The following is a 20,234-nucleotide window of genomic DNA, read 5'->3' as shown; positions in this document are numbered from 1 at the left end:
TGTAGATGTAATTAAAACTGAAGAGAGTATGTTGGAAATGCACATGCTGAGGGATAAAATCCAAAGAGAATAATATGTCTGGAATGAAAACCAACAGAACTTCAGCATAGTTTGAATTCAAACTGTAGTAATGCAAGTGTACCTAGTAACCAGTAGTAATGAAATGCCAGAAAATTGGCATCTTGCTCTCCCCTTATGATCTACATTGCATTATGTAAAACCATCTACCCAAGGATGGGAGGAACCACAATCTAGCCATCTTCATCCAAGACCACCCTCTCCCCACACCATCAAACAAAAATCATTGCATTCTGGTTCTAAATTTCAGTCTTTCAGTCTGTTTAATTATTGTGGGCCTTATTCCCCCTTGTGATATTCATCATTGTCGTGAAAAATTATCATAAGCTGAGCATGGGGAAAAGTCATGTCTTGTGCATTGATACTCACAGAAGTACTTTTATTTGACAGAAAAACTCCATTGTAGCATCCAATAAAGTTTCCAGTAAGGTGACAGCTGTTTCATTTTCTGAAGACAGCAGTTACTTTGTCACAGCCGGCAACCGACATGTCAAGTTCTGGTACTTAAATGACTCCAAAACCTGCAAGGTAGGTTATTGTCATTGTCTGAGTGCATCTTCTAATCCGTAACGTGGCTCAAAATGCTCATCACTGTAATGAAAATTGTTTTGGTCTTGCCAACTGTGCTGATGTGAAATAATGAGTAGTTTTATTTCAAGATGATGTGTTCTTAACAGCTGAGCAATGCTTACAATACTTATGTGGATAAGTATTTTTTTGAGTTGTCATTGCCTTGGTGTGTTGTTTTCTTAAGTTTTGTTTGAAGTTGTGTAAGATGGGAAATTTATTGTCTTTTGCATTTTATTTCTTGCCACAAAAAAATTCACAGTATTTGCTTCCTGCTTGATTGATCACTTCTTCCATCTAAACCATCTGAGTTAAGAGGCTAGCTGTTAATCATTCTCCTTCACCCAAAGTCAATTGTCATAAACAGATGTGGAGGTAATCACTTGGAAGTTTGATTCCACATCGCAATGTAGGTGTGGTTTCTGCCATCCTTGTTGAGGTTGTAGTTGTTTCTTATTGAACCATTAATGTTAAAAATATCTTGTCTACTAAGGTTAAATGAGTTTAAGCAAGTCTGTTATATAGTTTCTGGTTTGGGTCTTCTATCAGTTCTATATTAATGAGATTAGGTTTTTGGAGGAGCCAAGGATTTTTTTTAAAAGTTGAATGAGGTGAAGACTGAATTTTATAATGAACTAACTAGATGCTTTTGGCCAAGTTTCCAAGCAATCTAAATTGGGTGCTTGGTGGCGTCCTTGTGTGACTTGCCATCCTTTCATTCATTGCTAAACCAAATACCTGTATGTTTTCCAATCCAGGCAAATATTACTGTTCCCTTAATAGGACGATCTGGATTGCTGGGTGAGCTCCACAATAACTTTTTCTCTGGAGTGGCATGTGGTAAAGGGAAGATGGCAAGAAGCACCTTTTGCATCACCAGTTCTGGTCTTCTCTGCCAGTTCAATGGCAAAAGAGTACTTGATAAATGGTTGGATTTGAAGGTATGCTGATCTCTGCTTTCTCTAATACAAAGTGAATAAGTAAACTTTTATTTTTGTAAATTAAAAAACATCTTTTCTCTGTACTCTTTAGACCTCTGCAGCAAATTGTATCTCTGCAACCCAGGATTTCATCTTTTGTGGTTGTTCTAATGGAACATTAAAATTATTTAACCCTGTAAACCTCCATTTTATTACCAATCTGCCCAAACCACACTATCTGGGAGTGAATGTGGCATCAGGAATTGAGCCAAGGTAAAGAGAAAAATTGCACTCAGTTTTTACATTTTTACTGCTTAAAACTGTCTACAAGAAGCAGAAGTGAAAGGTTGCTAACTCTAAATATGTCTCCACAGCCGTTTATTTGCAAGGAAGTCAGATGCCATGTATCCTGACACTGTTGGTGTGGCCTTTGACCCTTCCAGTCGATGGTTGTCATGTGTGTACAATGATCATAGTCTCTATGTGTGGGATACAAAAGACATTAAGAAAATTGGGAAAGTTTACTCTGCGTTGTATCATAGTTCCAGTGTATGGAGTGTGGAGGTATGATGTCACTATATACACAGTATCTTGTTCCCCCTAAACTTGGATTGCCATAGATATTTGTCAGCATTTTTGGTAAATTTGATAAATTTATTCCCATTCTGGGGTTTTCTCTGCTCTCCCACTGACCTCTTCCCCTACCCTTCTCATTCTCCAGTCTGTGCATGGGAATAGAACTATTTTTTGTATAATTGTGTTCACTTTAACATAACTCCCTTACTAAAAACCCAAGGTGTAAACAATACACTAGTTGTTTTTCTTAATTTTTCAGGTTTATCCAGAGTTGGAAGATATTAACCTAGCTTGCCTGCCACCTGCATCTTTTCTAACTTGCTCGTCAGACAACACTATCCGATTGTGGGATTCTGATGGTGCTTCTGAATTTCAATTCACTTCATTCCGTAGGAATATTTATAGCACAGTGAGTTTTGACCTCTGCTTTCCATTTCTACCCTAACTCGGTATTGACCTTATCCAAAACATTTGTTTTTACTTTGATGTGAAAGCAAATATTTTTAGGGTTCTTTTGTGTTCAGGCTATCAGCCAGTTGTTAACAAACTGCCACTGCTCAGGATGCATGTCAGGAGAGAGACTTCCATTCAGTTGAAGAGAATGAATTCCCCTTGTCAGCATTGGTAGAGTGGTTAAATAAATAGACTGTAGCGCATTGAAATTTAGAATCTTAGTGATGAACAATGGAACTACAAATTACCACAACCTCTCTAATATGGGTAATATAATCCTGAGAAACAAATATTTAATTTGAAATAAAATTAAGTGTGGCTCTCTTGGACAGGAGGATTTGCTCTGGGGAGCTTTCTTAAAAAAAGACAAACTTTAAACAGATTATTTTGCACCTGTTTTCACATTAGAAGGCAAAGATGGAATTCAATGAGTGAGAAACTTGAAGTCTTCATGATTCTTGTTTCTTTTTCCCCCTCAGGACTTAATCAAAATTGTGTACGTTGATGACAATATTGAGTACCTTCAAGACATCAGTAACAATCCTGACCGAACTGAAAATGGAGGAACTTCTGAGATAAAATCAGGAATTCGGGTCATAACCATCAGCCCTGATGGGCAACATCTGGCTTCTGGGGATAGGATGGGGACCCTGAGGTACAAATGATAATGAAGGTTTCTTCTACTGTTTAATAGAACTGTTGACTTTTAAGGAAAATATTTTGCTGAATGTGAGGATTTTTTTTTACTCTGCCATTAAATGACTGTGAAAGGGTCTTTTAAGAATCCTAAGTGTTATGTGATTACCTAACCTGTTTTATGGTATCATACAGGTTCAAAAGTAGCAGGATAATCACTGATGGAACAGTGCTAAATAATTTTAGTAGATAAGAGCAGTTTTAAAAGAAGTTTATAAACAAAATTCATCATTCCCTTTCTGGATTCCTGCCTCAAAGGATGATTATCACTAATCTATTCATGAAGAGCCCACAATCTCCCATAGCTATCTCACTCGGAGTCTATTCCATTCTCAGTTCTTCCATCTCTATCGTATCTACTCTGGTCTGACTTTTCCCATAGATTCCTATGAAATGCCTTCCTCCTTCCTGAGCAGTGATTACCTCTCTACCATAGTTGACAGAGCCCTTTTGGTCTCTTCCATCACCTTGCAGATAGAGCAAGGATTGAGTTCCCTTAGTTGTCACTTTATACCCTACCAACCTCTGCTTTCAGCATTTATGGTCTTGCAGCTTCTGCCACCTTCAGTAAGATTTCAGCGCCACACTCGTCAACCTGTCCCCTTTCAACATTCTGAAGGGACTGTTCCCTTGCTCTTCCATCTCTTCTACCACTTCCTTTCTCACTGCACTGTCCCATACAACTGTAGGAAATGCAGTAACTGCCCTTTTACCTCTTCAATTCAAATCATTCAGGGACTCGAACAGTCTTTGCAAGTGAAGCAGTGATTCACTTCCACTTCAAGTGTTAAGTACTGCATTTGTGCTCACATGATGACCATCTCTAGATTGGGGAAACCAAAAGCAGTTTTGGTGCCTGCTTTGTGGGGCACATGTGTTCAACTTGTGGTGGCAACCTTGAGCTTCCAGTTGCCTGTCACTTTCATTCTACAGTATATCCTACTTCTACTCTGACCATCTGTCCATGGTCTTGTGCACTATGCTAATGGAACCTAGTGCTAGTTTGAAGAACAGTACCTCATCTGTCTGGGTGTGTTTCAGCCTTCCAGACTCTCCATCAAATTCAACAATTTTGGGTATTTTAGTCTCTGTTTTTATTAGAACTTACCAGTTCTGCTGCAAGTTATCCATCAGTAATAAGTCAGAGTTTTTCTCTCCCCACCAACTCTGCCTGACTGCTGAGCATTCCCAGCCCCTTTGGCTTGTATATCACAGCCTTCACATGTTTCTTTGTTCCAGCTAGCTGCCTTCAACATCTTGTCACCATGGCAACCCTGGCCTTGAAGATATTTTTTGTCCTATCCACCCCTCCCCTGCTTCATCTGCAATTTAAACCTATTTAAACCTTCCTGGTTCTGACAAGGTTATTTTGACCTAAAATGTTAACTCTGTTTTTGTTACCACAGTTGCTATCTGACTACCTGAATAATTCCATCTTCTGTTTTTATTTATAATTTATAATGCTTATTGAAGAGGGAATGGAATGTGGCAGAATTTACCATCATTGTGTACTGTGACAGTCATGAGTGAATGAAGGAAAAATGTTATGCCCATTGTTAATGGGAATTTGAACATTCAAAAGCCCATTGAACTTTGCTCGTTTTCCTATTCTTATTTGTGGTCATGATGGCAATTGTTGCTTCTCCCAGTTGTGCTTGAAAAGGTGGAGGGTTTGCTTGATTGGTTATAGTCTGGGAGCTGATGGGTATCTGAGTGTAATTGAGTTGTGTAACCAGAAGTGTTTTGTTTCAAAAGAAATGTTTTATTACATGGTAAAGTTATATATTTTCTTGTTTTTAGAATTTTTGATATGCAGTTCTTGGATGAACTAATGAAAGTTGAGGCTCATGATTCTGAGATTCTCTGTCTTGAGTACTCCAAACCTGAAACTGGTGAGTAATTGTGCAATGTACTTTCTTACAGCTGCCTCTGAATTTCCTTCTGATTATTGAGCTTGTACATGCTTAATCTTTTGTTGAAGGCAACTTCTATTTGTTGTTTCTCCGACAATAGGGATAGGGCCTGGGTGCTGAAGATGAATAGCTGATGCACCCAAACAAGAATAGTTGGCAAAAAGCCTCCAAGCCCAGTTGAAATCCCTTAAAGCTACCATGATGCATTTGATCTGAGACTTAAATGACAAGCTTTTGTTTAAAGAAAACATGGCAACATAATTTAAGGAATGTTTACTTATTAAATGTTTCATAGTAGTAATTAAGAATGCTCAAATTTGGCTGTCCACAGAAATTCATCTCCATCTTGCATTTGCTCCATGACAGCATGTAAACCAGGATACTGACCAGTAGGTATACAACAAAACCAATCTTGTTGAAGACTGGTATCATACAAGACTGTATAATTGCCATGCACTTTATTCAGTCTTTCTTGCTGCAGTATTGCTTCACCTGCTCCAAAATCGTCATCCTGTGTGAGTGGATCTAATCTTCAGAACCAAAAGAAGGCTGTTCAACATTTCAGCACCTGAAAGCCAGTGGTTGAGCTGCAGCATTCATACATTTGTTTTTGTGCAGAGCTACATTTGTTTTTGTGCATACTCTGAGTCCAAGTTCAACAAAGCATGTGAGAAGCTGGGACTTGAAATGGATATCTGCAACGCCAAGGTCCCCTATCGAGCTGCTCCTTCTGTGTCACACTACCCTCTGACAGTAAAGTTTCACAAACTAACCACTCGACCTGTTGACTGCTACCTGCCACAGTTGAAGGAGAGTCTGCAGTTCCTGTGTCAGCCACCTTGGAGCCCACAGAACCAAGAAAGAAGAAAGTTAATCTTGATCCTGAGGGACAGCTTAAGAAGAAGAACTGGAAATGAACTTTGATCAGATTTTATGTGCTGTGAGAGAATTTTCTGGTCATCAATGGTGTGGAGAAATTTTTTTTATTTAAATAAAGGATTAGAAAAAGGAGTAGACCACAAGCATTTGATAAGATCATGACAGATAACACCATTTTGCTTGCACAATCCTCTTTTTTTCTTTTAATTAATCCCTGTTGAGCTCAGCTTGAATAAATTCATCATTCGCACCCCTGAAGGTTTAAAATTCCCAGATTTTCTTGGCTTAAAAATTACTTTCCACAGTTTAACATTTGTGCATTCAATTCTTTTGTAAATAGTTGAGGTGCCAGAAGCGGAAACATCTGACACCTCACTGGTTACAACATTTCCCATTGTTGTCCACTTAACCATGGTAATATTATCCAAAAACTCAATTCCATGGAGACGTAAGAAGAAAGTCGATTGCTGAGGAAACTGAGTCTAGAAGTCTGCAGTTTTAATTCTAGGTAATTGGCACTTGTGCATGGAGCCTAGACTTGTGTGGTGTCTGAAGCCAAGCTTGGCCATTCGTGTGATTTTGGTCAAACCTGTGTGACTTGTGCAGAATCAGGTCTTCATAACGCTTGAACAGACCCCCAAGATGTGAACTCTAGCATTGGAAATGCAATCTTGTGTTCTTGGCCCTTGTGACAATGATGACCTCCACACAGTTCTCGGTGCATGCCTTGCTCTTGAGCCACATTCTTGGCTCCTTCAAGATGATCAGTTTTGGCAATGATGGGCAAGAGACTGATCAGATCAATTTATAAAGAGCCTAGATTTGCTTCTGCTACAATTTGCTCTGCCCTGAGGCTTGTTTGAACTGTTGACAAACTCTTGTCAATGTGGGATGACATTGGCGTATTGTGACAGGACGTAGTGGCCCAGGCATTACGATTCACACACCTGCATAGTGATCTGGCCACATGCAGAGCGTTGCTGCCAGGACAAAGGCTATATTGGGTGTCCTCACCACTCTCTCCCTGAAGATTTGACTCTGCAAACCCGACCCATTTTTGATTTGCAGATGAAGTACAAATTGGCTCAGATGACTGCTCTCACAATGGATATGGGCTACAGCTGTGCCATGTTCAGCAACACCAAGAGTACCTCATGTTCTTTCCTCATAAACCTACTGTTGTCCATGTGCATTGCTTATATCCACTGCTGCAGACTGGTACATACCATGATCCAGGACTGTGTGCTGAGAGATGCACTGAAACTTGTAGCAGTCATAAAGGTGGCAATGGAAAAGTTCAACAGCCACCCAAAACACCGTCCTTGACTGATTACTCATGAAATGCATGTGAAAAGAAAATTGATTTCCCACTGTAATATTTTGTGAACAAATAGAATGTGATGCCCAGTACCATGAATGGTAAATGAACTGTATTTATTTGCAGATTTTATGCATAAGGTATATTTTGGTGATGAAGCTTGGGATCTTGCCCCTTGTGACAACAGTCCTCTCTTAAAAGAAAATGCATTGCAGGGAAAAAATCTCCAGCTGGTGCCTCAAGCTCCTTTTTAATTTTTCTTCTTCACTCTCTTCTCCCATGCCACACCTGCAAATGACCTATTTTCTTCAGTGAAGGACCATGGACAGACTTTGCTTTGTGTATGCTTGGACCAAGCTTTCTATGCTGTTGTGCACCAGTTTAGTGCTCTTTTTATAAATGCAATCCAATTTCTGGGGCCATAATCATCGGTGAAGATGCAACTTCCATGCCTCTGCAATAAATGGAGTTTTGTTTTTTTGGAAGGCTTTTGCTGCAATTTAATAAAGTATTTTATAATAAAATGGGCATTTTTAATTCCCCTTCCCCACCCCCAAGCTTTTCCACACCTACACTCCTCTACCCCAAAAACTGGTGGAGGAGACTAATTTTTTTTTATCATCTGTTAATCACTGTGGGAGGATGACTCCCAAGATCATTCTGATTTTGTTACTGGGAAGTTTTTAACCAATGGCCAATTAACTCTGCTGTTCCACATCTAATTATTCTTTGAACAATTCACCAAATAGATTCGTATTTAACCTAGCCTCAAGTGTTGGTTTTCATTTAGGCTGATTCAGCTGCATGCTACCTTTTCCTATGTAGCATGGAAGAAAGTGTGGCTGAAAGTTTTGAGTAATTGGTAACTTTTACAATTAGAATTCAACTGTATTTTTCTATATATTTGATGTAATTACTAAATAACTAACTTCACATAATTTGAACTTTTGTGTCATTATTTGTCTATTTAAAAATTCTCAAGCCCTTGTTACAGTATTTTTAACAAACTTATTAAATTTTATTAAGGAATGAAGTTGTTGGCAACAGCAAGTAGAGACCGTCTAATCCACATTTTAAACGTGGACAAACAGTATAGCCTGACACAGACGCTAGATGACCATTCCTCCTCAATTACTGCTGTGAAATTTGCAGGTACTTTAAGCAATATAGCTTCCTCATCACTAAATGGCATTGAACTTAATTCCTTGAAAAGCTTTGCAGTGTGCATGTTTGGTCACAACACTTACAAAGATGTACAGTATATGTTCATTCGTCCACTTCTGTTCTGATGGCGCTAACCCATTAGGAGGATACCATGGTCGCTTTCATTATCTCATAGATTTGGGCCACTTAAACCAAATATTACTTGCTTGTGTGGTTTCCCCTTAAAAGAAACAAATGAAATGACAAGAATTTGCCTTGGGTCCCTTAACCCTGCTGTGGATCTCAGTGAAATCATGGCTGACATTCTGCATGTATTTCCCCTTTCCAATTTTATCTCAATTTCCCTTAATTCCCTTATTACAGAAAAATCTCCAAGTATTTTCACCAGTATCTATAATAGTTTGGGAAGAGAATTCAAAAAAGGTCCTCGCCTCTCGCCAGTCCCACATTGTGGCCACAATTGGAAACCTATAACTTCTGCGTTGAAGACAGATGGGTATTGAAAGAAAGCCTCTATCATTTCCTTTCTGTTATAGTTTCTACTGTCTCTGCTACTTTTCCATTTTAGAAATGTATATAACCTACTCTTGTTTCTTGTTGGCCTTTTTCTTTTCTCCCTGTTCTTGGGGTTATTAGGCATTTTGGCAATGCTTTAAGCCTTCAATCTCAGTAACACCCTTGTCTAGTTAGCCATAGCTGCACCAGTTTCCTGATGGAATTTTATTCCTTAATAGAATGATTATTCATAAGATTTATTTCTATAAACATTTGCTACTTGCCTATGATATCTTTTCCAAATATTTGTACAAAACTTTCCACCTCCATTGCAGGATTGTTTAATTTATCACTCTTCCAACAAAATCTTTTTACTCTGATAATCTCACTTTGCTATAAAATATAAGATCTGAAATAGTCCACTACTTGATCTCTCAACGTTTTATTCTCAAACTATCTCAAATGAATTCCACACTCCTCTTCCAAGCTACTATTTCCAATTTGGTTTGCCAGTTTACATGACAAGTTCCCTCCAATTTATTGTTCCTTTGTTTCATGTTTCTAACTTGTGTATAATCTATACAACATCTGTTACAGAGCTGTTGTTTGTATATAGCTCTTCAGGGTTTTCTATCTATTTTACTGAGCACCATCCCTTCTGGTTCCACATCCTGATTTTGCTGGGGTAAGATTCTGCCGCTGCCTTAACTATTAACAGAGATGTCCAACTTTCAGTTTCTCCTGACTCTTTGAAAAGTTTGCCCTGTTACTTCCCAATTTTGGTCACCTAATAGCCTGGGTGCTGTTAACTCCTGAGTCGGACCCCTTTATCTCTAGTTATGCTCTTTTTCAGTACACTGGTCCCAGCTTAGTTAATCCAAGTTGATCGGTAACTAAACTGTCTAAATCCTGGTACCAGTACTATTGAAATTATGCTCCCATATCATTAAGCTCTAATCTGGTTTTCCTAGTATCGGTTTCTGTCTGGCCCAATAGAAATAATTACATTTTTAAGTTTCTGCTTTTTAATTTGCCTCATTAACCTTAATTTGCCTCATTAACTTTTAACTCTGAAAAATACTCTGCTTTGTCCTTTCTCTCTAGTTGGTTCCAATGTACACCATGACAGCTGGGTCTTCCACCTGTTTCGAGTTGTAGTGTAAAAGAGTTGTACAGAACAGAAACAGGTCCTTCTGACTAATGTTAACGTCAAACATCAAGTGTCCCATCTGTATTAATCCTATTTACCAGTACTTGGTCTTGAGCCTCGTATGCCTTGACACTTCAAGTGCTCATTCAGTTAACTTTTAAACACCTCCACTGTTCTGGAAAACATTTCCATCCCGGGTAAATCTCCTTCGGACCCTCCAGTGCATTTCTGTTGTTCCTATAGTGTAGTAACCAGATCTGCATACACAATCTCTGTGGCCTAACCAAATTTTATAAAGCTGTACCATGATCTCCATGCTGTTATATTCTTTGGCCTGACTAGTGAAGGCCAGTATCTTGTATGCCTTTTTCACCACTTGTCTGTCTGTGCTGCCAGCTTTTTGGAATCAATGGACTTGAACACCAAGGTGCCTCTGTCCCTCAATATTCCTTGAGGCCCTACCATTCATTTGTATATCTCCTACCCTTATTAGACCCCCCCCAAAATACGCCCTCTCACACTTATTAGGATTAAATTCCACCTGTCATTGGTCCACCCTATTTACCAGCTGATCAATATCCTTCTGCAACCGAAGATTATCCTCGCTATCAACACTGCTAATTTTCATGTCACCTATAAACTTTACCAACTGCATTCACAAGAAAATCATTAATGTATTTGACAAACAGCACTGATCCATGTGATATGCATACCTGACTCATATCCTCTGGCTCCTTGCACAGGTCACCCCTTTTGGACCCTAGGGGTTCTGCCCTTTCCCTAGTTACCTTCCTTGCCTTAATTTGTTGAAGAAATAAGGAAGTATTGTTGCAATTGTACAGCATGTTGGTAAGGTCAAATTCAGTTCTGTGCACGGTCTCTGTCCACTAACATGAGAGGTAGTCCAAAAGTGACTCTTTAAGCTAATTTGTGGGCTGGGAGGGTTGTCCCTGTCACCTGGTGGTTAAAGAAGTTGGATCTGTATTCTTTGGAGTTTAGCATAATGAGGGGTGATCTTACTGAAATACAAGATTCTAAGGAGGCATGGCATGGTAGGTCTTGAGTTGTTTCCACTAGTGGGAGAGTCTCAAACAAGGAGCCATTGTTACAAGATAACAAGGTGATCATTTAAACCTGAGCACGGAAGAGGTTCTCACAGAAGGTGGTGAATCTATGGTTGTGGGGACTTAAGTTACCAAGGCACTAAGCTCTGGAATTGCCTTGCTAAACTATTTCACCTCTATCTCTTGTAACTTCGTGGGCCTAACTGGCCTTTCTATGGTTCAATGTTCAATTTAGATTGATAATGTTCCTCTGAAGGTCCTTGAATTTTAATATTATCAAAATGCCTGTTTGTATTACTGTTGCTGTATGTTAAATAGAATTTTTTGTTTATGTAGGATTTTTTTAATGATCTCATTGAAAGTATTAAATTACTTAGAGGGCTTATTACATTTTATTTTGAAATGTGCTTTTAAAATCCATTAAAAGCAGCTCCTGTAGATTATTGCGCACTTACGGAGTGCAGTTATGTACAGAAACATTTGACAGTTCTGGTGTTAGTCTATTTTTTAATCTCTACTGATGACTTGAATATTTTCCAAGTCACTTGATATATATTATGATGCAGATTCTTGACAATGTTACTTGTGTTCCTTTTATTCTCTCCCTGTAGCCAGTAATGATATTGTCAAAATGGTTAGTTGTGGAGCTGATAAAAGTATCTACTTTCGTACTGCACACAAGGTAAACTTTTTTGTTTTTTTAAAATTTTTTTCCTCTCCTTTTGTATTTTATGCGTGTTTATATAGTGGCTCACCCTGCGATAGGAAAGATACCATTAAGCTTGAAAGAGTGCAAGGGAGATTTTAGGAGGATATTGTCCAGACTCAAGGGACTGTGTTATGGAGAGAAGTTGAGCAGGTTGGGACTTTCTTCTTTGGAGTGTAGGAGAATGAGAGGTGATCTTATAGAGGTGTATAAAATCATGAGGGGCACAGATAGGGTGAATGCATGTAGTCTATTTGCCAGCGTTGGGGAATCAAGAACTAGATAGGGCATAAGTTTAAGGTGAGAGGAGAAAGATTTAATAGGAACTTGAGGGGCACTTTTTCACCCAGAATTGGCCAATATATGGAATGAGCTGCCAGAGGAAGTGATTAAGGCAGGTACATTAACGACATTTAACGACATTAACGACATAGATTCCTATCTATGTACCTGCTTGGAAAGGTACATAGATAGGAAAGATTTAGAGGGATATGAGCCAAACATGGGCAAATGGGACTAGTTTAGATGGGAATCTTGGTTGGCATGGACTAGTTGGGCCCAAGGGCCTGTTTCCATGCCGTATGACTCTGACTCTAATTGGATGCAAAGCTCTTTAAAATCACTTTCAATGTAGTGATTTGCATTGCTTAATGTGATGTCAGATGATAATCCCAAAATCTAGCCTTCTGTAAAAATATGAAGTGGAAATTGAGCATCTAAGGTTATTTCTTCTGAATTTCGGTGAAGTTAGTATTCTTGGGATAGTATCTTAGGGATATTTCTATACCAAGAATTACTACAAAAAACATGCACTGCAGGTAAAAACTTGGTTCTTGTAATTTGGCAAAGTTGAGTATTGCTAATCCAAGTTTTGTTACCCTTCATGACTTCAAATTTTTCCAAAAACAAAAACCCTAAAACTCATTTCTCCCGCTAAATACTCATTCATATAAGAATAGTTAATTAATGGAAAAATGAAGCAAATTGTGGACAGATTTTTGAAATATCTTTTAGTTCACTTCATTAGAAGTTGAGCTGCTTTTTATAAATTAATGTCCTGACTTGCAAATGTGAGCTGCTTTCCTTGGAGGAGGAAAAAGTGCACTTTAATGATTTCACTGTTGTTTATGGTTTTTAAATTTCTTACTCTTAGAAAACTAAGGGTACACTGATCCCATAGCAGAATGGTAATGGAGGAGTGGGTTCTGAAGAAGTGGAGAGAAACTTCTTATTGGTCAGCACATGAACTTCTTAACTTTCTTCTCTTTTTGGTGGTTATATCCATCAAGATGTTGATATTGTTTAGTTGAGTGTGGGTAATATTTTCCTGAATGTTGGTGAGGAGAACTCCTGGTACATTCACTCAGAATTGACTTTCTTTTGACAGTCTGTCGATGGAGTTCAGTTTGCAAGAACTCATCATGTTGTTGGAAAGACAACCCTGTACGACATGGATGTTGATATCACTCGAAAATACGCAGCTATAGGCTGCCAGGACAGAAATATTAGGTAAGCTTCTTTCTTTCAGAGGGAATGGTCTTTGGTTTTTTTTGTATGCTCTATTGCATCAGTGCTCCCAAGTCAGATGCCACAAGTTAAATTCCTTTGAAGTGGAAAGGTTATAAATAATAGAAAATTCATGATATATTTGTGTCCATGTTGATCAGAAGTAAAAGTGCTATTCAACCTAGACCAACCTTTCAGATCTTGATCTGCAGACCTGCAGGACATGAGTGTTCAAATACATCTCCTAGTACATTGGTGAAGGTTTCTGCCTCTATCACTCTTTCAAGTGGTGAGTACCACACTCTGGATGAAAATATTTTTCAGTTCCCTGCTAATCCTTCCACAATTACTTTTAAATCTATGCTGCTTGGTTTTTGATCACTCAATCAGTGGACATAGACCCTTCCTAATTACCCTTTTTGAGCCCCCTCATAATTTTATGTACATCATTTTAAGTCTCACCTTGGCCTCCACTATTCCAAAGAAAACAACTCCACCCTCTCCAGTGTCTAGTGCAGTCACGATTCTCCCGTATTACCACTGTACTCTACCTGTGAGCTAAGTGGCATAATGATTCTATTATCAACTCCTAGCTTTTGTTTTCTAGACTTGATTGATAAAGGAAAGCATCTTGTATGTCTTTATTGACCACCTTAGTTGACTTCTCATAGCTTTTAAGGATCTGTGGATGTACATTCTAAGGTCTCTCTATTCCTCCAACATTGTAGTTTTGAATACCCTTGCCCTGTTGCAGCTCCCCAGATGTATTACTCACACTTTTTTGCTTTAAATTTTATTTTCCACTTTGTTGGCCAGCTGACTAAGTGATCTATATGTTCCTGAAGCCAAACACTCCCTCTTTACTGTCAACCAAAGGGCCAGTTTTGGTATTGTCATCTTTATCATCCCATCAACATTTGTCTAAATCATTAGTATACACAACAAAAAGCAAGGGATCAAGTACAGAGTCTAGTAACAGCCTTCAGCTGTAAAAGCGCACATCAAACATTATCCCATTCCTGGCATTGAGCCAATTTGCCAGTTACCCTTGGATTCTATGTACCTTTTACTTTGACCAGTTTGCCATGTGGGACTATGTTTGGAGTCTTGCTGAAATCTACGAAGGAGGCATTAACTGCACTTTTTTCCTTGACCTCCTTGTTTCCTCCTCGTTGAATTAAGTCGGACATGACCTGAACAATTTAGTCATTTTGAAGCATTAGTAATGATAGCAACTTGTTACATTAAAATGTATGGCATCTTTATCAATCAAGCTGGATGTAGTGTTAGAGTTTTTGTAAATTGATCATCTCCCCGCTTGATTTTATGCCTGTCCCCAGGTTTCACTGCACTGTGTGCTATCTGCAGGTAGGAAGGCAGAAGTCTGCTGTCAGAATGTTCACAGCTCAATCATCATGTTTTTCAAATGTGTTGGAAAGTTGGAACTTCCAGAAACCAATTCATTTTAGTAACTGATCTGTGCATACCTTAAATTACCAGGCATGATTCTTGGTGTATTAACTCATTTCAACTGGGGTGTATTATTACCAGCATTCAAGTTCCCTATCCATGGACTCTGCCAGAAGTACTGTGGGAATCAGGCTGAGCTACAATGTCACATAGTTAAAAATGATGACTCCTGCATGTATTGGTCAGCACCTGTAGAACTGTATCAGTAAAAATATATTTGAGAGGAGAAAACTGAGGAGGTACAAAGAAAATTCATCTGTGTTTTTTCTCTTCAATGTTGCAGAATATATAACATCAGCAGTGGAAAGCAAAAAAAATGTTTCAAAGGTTCACAGAGTGAAGATGGGATCCTCCTCAAAGTAAGAACTGCAAATCTCAAATACTGTGTATAGAATTTCTATGCTATCTTTTCTGTAGTTTTGCAACATAACGCCTAACAATGAGCAACATTAAATGGGATTTCAATGTTTAAATGGTGCACTATGATCCAGTTTAGAATTATTTCTAAAGACTACTTTTAAGTTGTTCTGAGCATCAAATAGGATTGCCAGCACTCCTGTATTGAATGGAACATCCTTTTATCAATGGGAAATTGGTTCTCCTGCACGTGGTTAATGTGGGATGACAAATTTCTTGTACCAGTTTTCTGACTTTGATATCTAGCCAACAAAAGTTGAGACCAAGGAAAGGAAAGATCCAATGCCCAGGATTTTGAGTCAGTGGAAAATGTTACTGGTTCCCTGCTGACAGAATAGATAAATAGAAATTTGCCTCAAGCTGGAACTTCTGGGCATTGTTGGGAAGTATCAGCCATGGTTCTGCCCACAAACAGCTGCTTTGCAGCAGCAGCCAGTAGTTAAATGTCTATCACTGACAGCTTACCAGATTGACTGCTAATGAATCTGACAGAAGGAGGAAGAGCAAGTGTGCTGACAGTCATGTATTTGACAGATGCCTATATTTAAATAGCCACCCCAAATGGTATTTGGAATCTTCATTTTCTGTAGGAATGAGGAAAAAGCCAGGGAATGGGACTAACTAGATAATTGCCCAGAAGAGCCAATATTGACTTGGTGAATGGGCAAATGTGCTCTGATAACAGTTTTCGTTTGTTGTTTGATCTCTTACAAACTAGAAAGGATCCTATGAGAGTATTTGTATAAACAAAGTTCAGAGGAGCACAGGTGATATTTCGATGACCACCAAGCTGGTTCCCTTGCTGTTCATTGCATGCTGTTTTGTGTATTGCAGTACATTGCACTTCAGTATAACCATGCCATCTCAGTTTGTCATCTTCAGAAACTTGCTTGTTCTGTCCCATGTCTTCCTATGGTTGCTGGTATTCAGTCGTCTTGTCCCATGAACTGTTTTTGGCTCGTCACCCCCACTGTCATCTAATTCAAAATGGGAAGTGAGCTGAAGCAATGGCCTACTCTAAAAACAAAGGTTGATCTGGGGTGCCCTCTGCTGCCAGAATAATGAAAGCATCTGAATACAAGTGAATGAATAAAATGTCTTTTATAAAGTTAATTTTTTTTGTATGTGTTATAAAGATTTAAAATGAACATTAATTTTAAAAAGAACAAGCACATTTTCTTGCTAAAGGGCTGGGAAGAAGGATTTGAGTCCCATTTTGGGCTAGTACAGACATGATTGGCTGAATGATTGCTTCCTATGCAGTGAATTTCTCATTTCTATGAAAGATTTTTCATATCCTCTGCATTTTCACCAGTGACTTTTGAATTGACTTATTTGGTTATGGTCTATTTTCCTAGCAGATTGTCTGTTTTTATTTTAGGTTCAGATGGATCCTTCTGGAACATTTGTAGCTACTAGTTGTTCTGACAAGAATATTTCTATCTATGACTTCAATACTGGAGAATGTGTAGCCAGCATGTATGGACATTCAGGTAATCTATTTAAACTTACAAAGCAATGAACTTTTAACTTTCATTCTGTTGCTTAAATTCATTTTTATTCTTTGAACCCCAAATTTTGTTTTCTCCTCCTGTGAAATATCTGGTGATCTCTTGTATTCTTGTTTAAATTGCTTGAGATTTGGGTACACAGAGCAAGTCTTAAGTTGGGTGCCATTTGAGTTAATGCTGTATGTAATAAGCATTCACAGTCAATTGGAAATAATTTGCAATGACTCATTCACATTTTTTTTTGTAAATGTGAATTTTTTAAAAGTATGGGATTGTTTAATGCCTCTATATGAAAAGCATTTGTGTTTTTTTAAAGAATAAGCGTGACTAAGTTTATTGACGGGTATTAATGTAAACAATTGAAATTAAGATTTTTAGCAGTGACTTGTTACAACAGATACAAAAGTGCAAGAAAATAACACCAGGTGTAGGTTACATGCCCCATAAACTTGCCCTGCCATTTAATATGATCGTGGCTGATGTAACCCAGTCCTTAACTCTTCCTGTGTCCCTCTCCCATTAGTGAAAGCCTATCTCAATCTGTCCTGTCATCTCTCCTTAAGATCTTGTGTTTCAATAAAATCATTCCTTATTTGTATAAACTCCAAAGAATACAGATCCAACTACTTTGGCTATCTGTGATAGGATAACCCTCTCATCCCAGCATTTAGTTTAGTTTAGTGAATAGGCAAAGACTACTATAACACAGTGATTACAACCCTCTGGAATTCAACCACTTCAGGATAACTAGTCTTTCCAGTTTGTCAGAACTGACCAGTTCTGATGAAAGCTGTCTTCTGATAATATTAACTTGGGTTTTTTTGTCCACTCAGTCTGCCTGAGCTGCTGGCTATATTCAGCATTCTCTTTTCAGATTTCCACCGATTTAGTGTTCTTTATCTCAGTTCCAGCATTACATTTTCTCTCCACTGTCCCACTTCATTTCCTTCTATTTACATTTCCAGATAGATTGGCTGCAATTTGGCATTCCTTCAGCTCACCCCACTCAGTTGACAGCACCAAGATTTATATCATTCAGACACCTTTGGTCTCTATCTAATAACGAACATTCCTTTTGTCTTCTCCATCCCTCCCCGTTCTCTGCAGCTTAAAACCTTGCTTTTTCTTTACCCATTCATTACATCTGTCTAAAATGTTAACTGTTTCATTGATCATAGATGTTACCTGATCCCCTGGGTATTTCCAGCATTTTATTTTTTGAATTTCTAGCACCTGCATATTTTTTTTTGCTTTTCAGCTACTAAATTGTGCATGGATTTTGGAGCTGTAGTGGAGTCTAGATTCTATCCTATTTGCATGCTCATATGTGGAGGGGGGGCATGGGTGTTTGGAGTTGACAGGTAACTAGAGTTTTGTGTTGAATGTGAAACTCACATCAAGCATTTTGCCTCCCCCTGGGCAGTCTTATTACTTTGAATTGTACATTTAACATTTACTTTTGTTGGACTAAAAGGAATCCAGCATTGCCCATTGTGGGAGAAGTTCCTATCCATTGTTTTTGTGACGTCTCTGCAAATCCACTGTCCTAAAATAAAAGTTCTTCAATATGGAGTTTATAGAATTGGATTGAAAATTTATCAAAATAAATAACTAGGAATGATTGAATCTTCAGAAACAGCCACAAAATATTGAATTTCACTTGCAGTAATTTGAATCTCTGTGTAGAAAAATTACAAGATATTTCAAATTAGCCTTTATCTTTCTGTTTTAGAAATTGTAACTGGCATGAAATTTACTCATGACTGCAAATATCTGATAACAGTATCAGGAGATAGGTAAGTACTTCCTGCCAAATGTCTCTATAGGTACTTGGAGAACCTTAATGTAAAATGTGCTTGGATGTAAAGAGAATTATTGAAAGGCCCCATTTTGTAAACCAACACCACATGTATAACTTCCCCTCCTCACTGAAGAGGCTGCTATATTTTGTTTTTGATCATGAAACATTACCCCTTTACAATCTATGGTGCATTTTAATTGGAGAAATATGACTTTGATTATGTCTTATTCCATATTTTGTCAATTACTGAATGACCATTTCAGCACTTAATTCTGAAATGTTATTAGCAAATGGACTTTTCTCATTGTTCGGTGTTACAAATCCTCTGGAATCCACCCTTATTTCTGCCTCCTCCTTCCAAAAAAACACACCTACTTAATGTACTGTTTATTCAGCCAGTTCGTAGTTCCTTTGTAATTTAAAAGCTGAGAGCTAAGGGTGCTGAAATGCAAACTAATGTATCTAGTGATTGAATCTGAACACTCTTCTAATTTGTGTATCATAGTATTGTATTGTAGGTCTATATTCAGGGTTTTAAACTTTATTTATTATCCACAGTTGCATTTTCATATGGCACTTGGACCCTCAATTGACTGCATGCATGAGGCATCGTCTATTTGAAATTAAGCAGATTACTAAGAAAGACAAGACAGCTGGAGCCAAGGGTCCTGCACCAATAAGGTATATTGTTTTAAAATTTAAAACCACAGATTTGCAAAGTGCTTCAGAAAATCAGATGGCTTTTGAGTCTTAATTTTATTTAGAGATCGCAAAGTTTGATGATCCAAAACTTACGTGGGCGCCACTCTTCCCAAGTATCTGCAAATGCAATATTGATCACTCTAATCTAAATGCACAAGAATAGGCCCCATGATTTAAAGCTTTTAGTCTCATGTGGTGCCATCTCCCCTTTTTCACCATCTTCCCTCTGCACCAACCATATCTGCCCTGCAAGCTCCAAACTTAAAAAAAATTGATTGGTGTCTCCCTCCAACTACTCAACTGCTATTCAACTTGGAGTGAAACATGTAAGTCAAAAGCCACAAGATTTAAATGTTTTCAATAGCCATTAGTGTTACTAATCCCATTCATTAATTAGTTTTACTGGGAACTTTGTACAACCCTGATCTCTGAAACAGCATAAATTTGAAAGAAAACATGGCGCAACTGAATCCTCTGGTCCGATTGCATTGCAAAATCTACATAAATTGTGTTGGATGAACAACTTGGCCTATAATCCAAAGTAATTCGGGATTCAACATCAACTCATGGTGTAAGCCTAATACCATTTGGCAGTTAAGTCTCAAAGCGCACATCTATCACCTTTTTACAACATCAGCAAAGGATTTTACAGCCAAGTACTTTGAAGTAAAATCACTGTTATTTCTAAAACTTGGTTGACACTACCTTTGAACTTGTGGACCTGTGCACAAATTGCTTTAGTGATGCTGATTGAGAAATAAATGTAGGTCAAGACACCAGGGAGAAGACTCCTGTTCTTCATATATTGCGGTGGAGTATATTGTTACCACTTCAAGGGATGAATGGGG

General features: G+C 38.2%; 1 protein-coding gene across 1 annotated transcript in view; it reads left to right on the top strand.

Annotated features, from left to right (window-relative positions):
- Positions 1–20,234, top strand: part of LOC127586261 (mitogen-activated protein kinase-binding protein 1-like) — an 82,030-nt gene that overhangs the window by 39,515 nt on the left and 22,281 nt on the right. Inside the window, exons 6-19 of the mRNA XM_052044066.1 lie at positions 469–606; positions 1,404–1,586; positions 1,678–1,838; positions 1,940–2,129; positions 2,401–2,550; positions 3,074–3,249; positions 5,091–5,182; positions 8,427–8,552; positions 11,885–11,955; positions 13,367–13,488; positions 15,239–15,314; positions 16,754–16,865; positions 18,616–18,679; positions 19,243–19,365. Of these exons, the coding sequence (XP_051900026.1) occupies positions 469–606; positions 1,404–1,586; positions 1,678–1,838; positions 1,940–2,129; positions 2,401–2,550; positions 3,074–3,249; positions 5,091–5,182; positions 8,427–8,552; positions 11,885–11,955; positions 13,367–13,488; positions 15,239–15,314; positions 16,754–16,865; positions 18,616–18,679; positions 19,243–19,365 (1,784 nt within the window). The remainder of the gene's footprint in view (positions 1–468; positions 607–1,403; positions 1,587–1,677; positions 1,839–1,939; positions 2,130–2,400; positions 2,551–3,073; positions 3,250–5,090; positions 5,183–8,426; positions 8,553–11,884; positions 11,956–13,366; positions 13,489–15,238; positions 15,315–16,753; positions 16,866–18,615; positions 18,680–19,242; positions 19,366–20,234) is intronic.

Source organism: Pristis pectinata, chromosome 35 (genome assembly GCF_009764475.1).
Source record: "Pristis pectinata isolate sPriPec2 chromosome 35, sPriPec2.1.pri, whole genome shotgun sequence".
Lineage (NCBI taxonomy): Eukaryota > Metazoa > Chordata > Chondrichthyes > Rhinopristiformes > Pristidae > Pristis > Pristis pectinata.
Note: the sequence above shows the minus strand (reverse complement) of the source record. Positions and strands in the feature narration are given on the sequence as shown.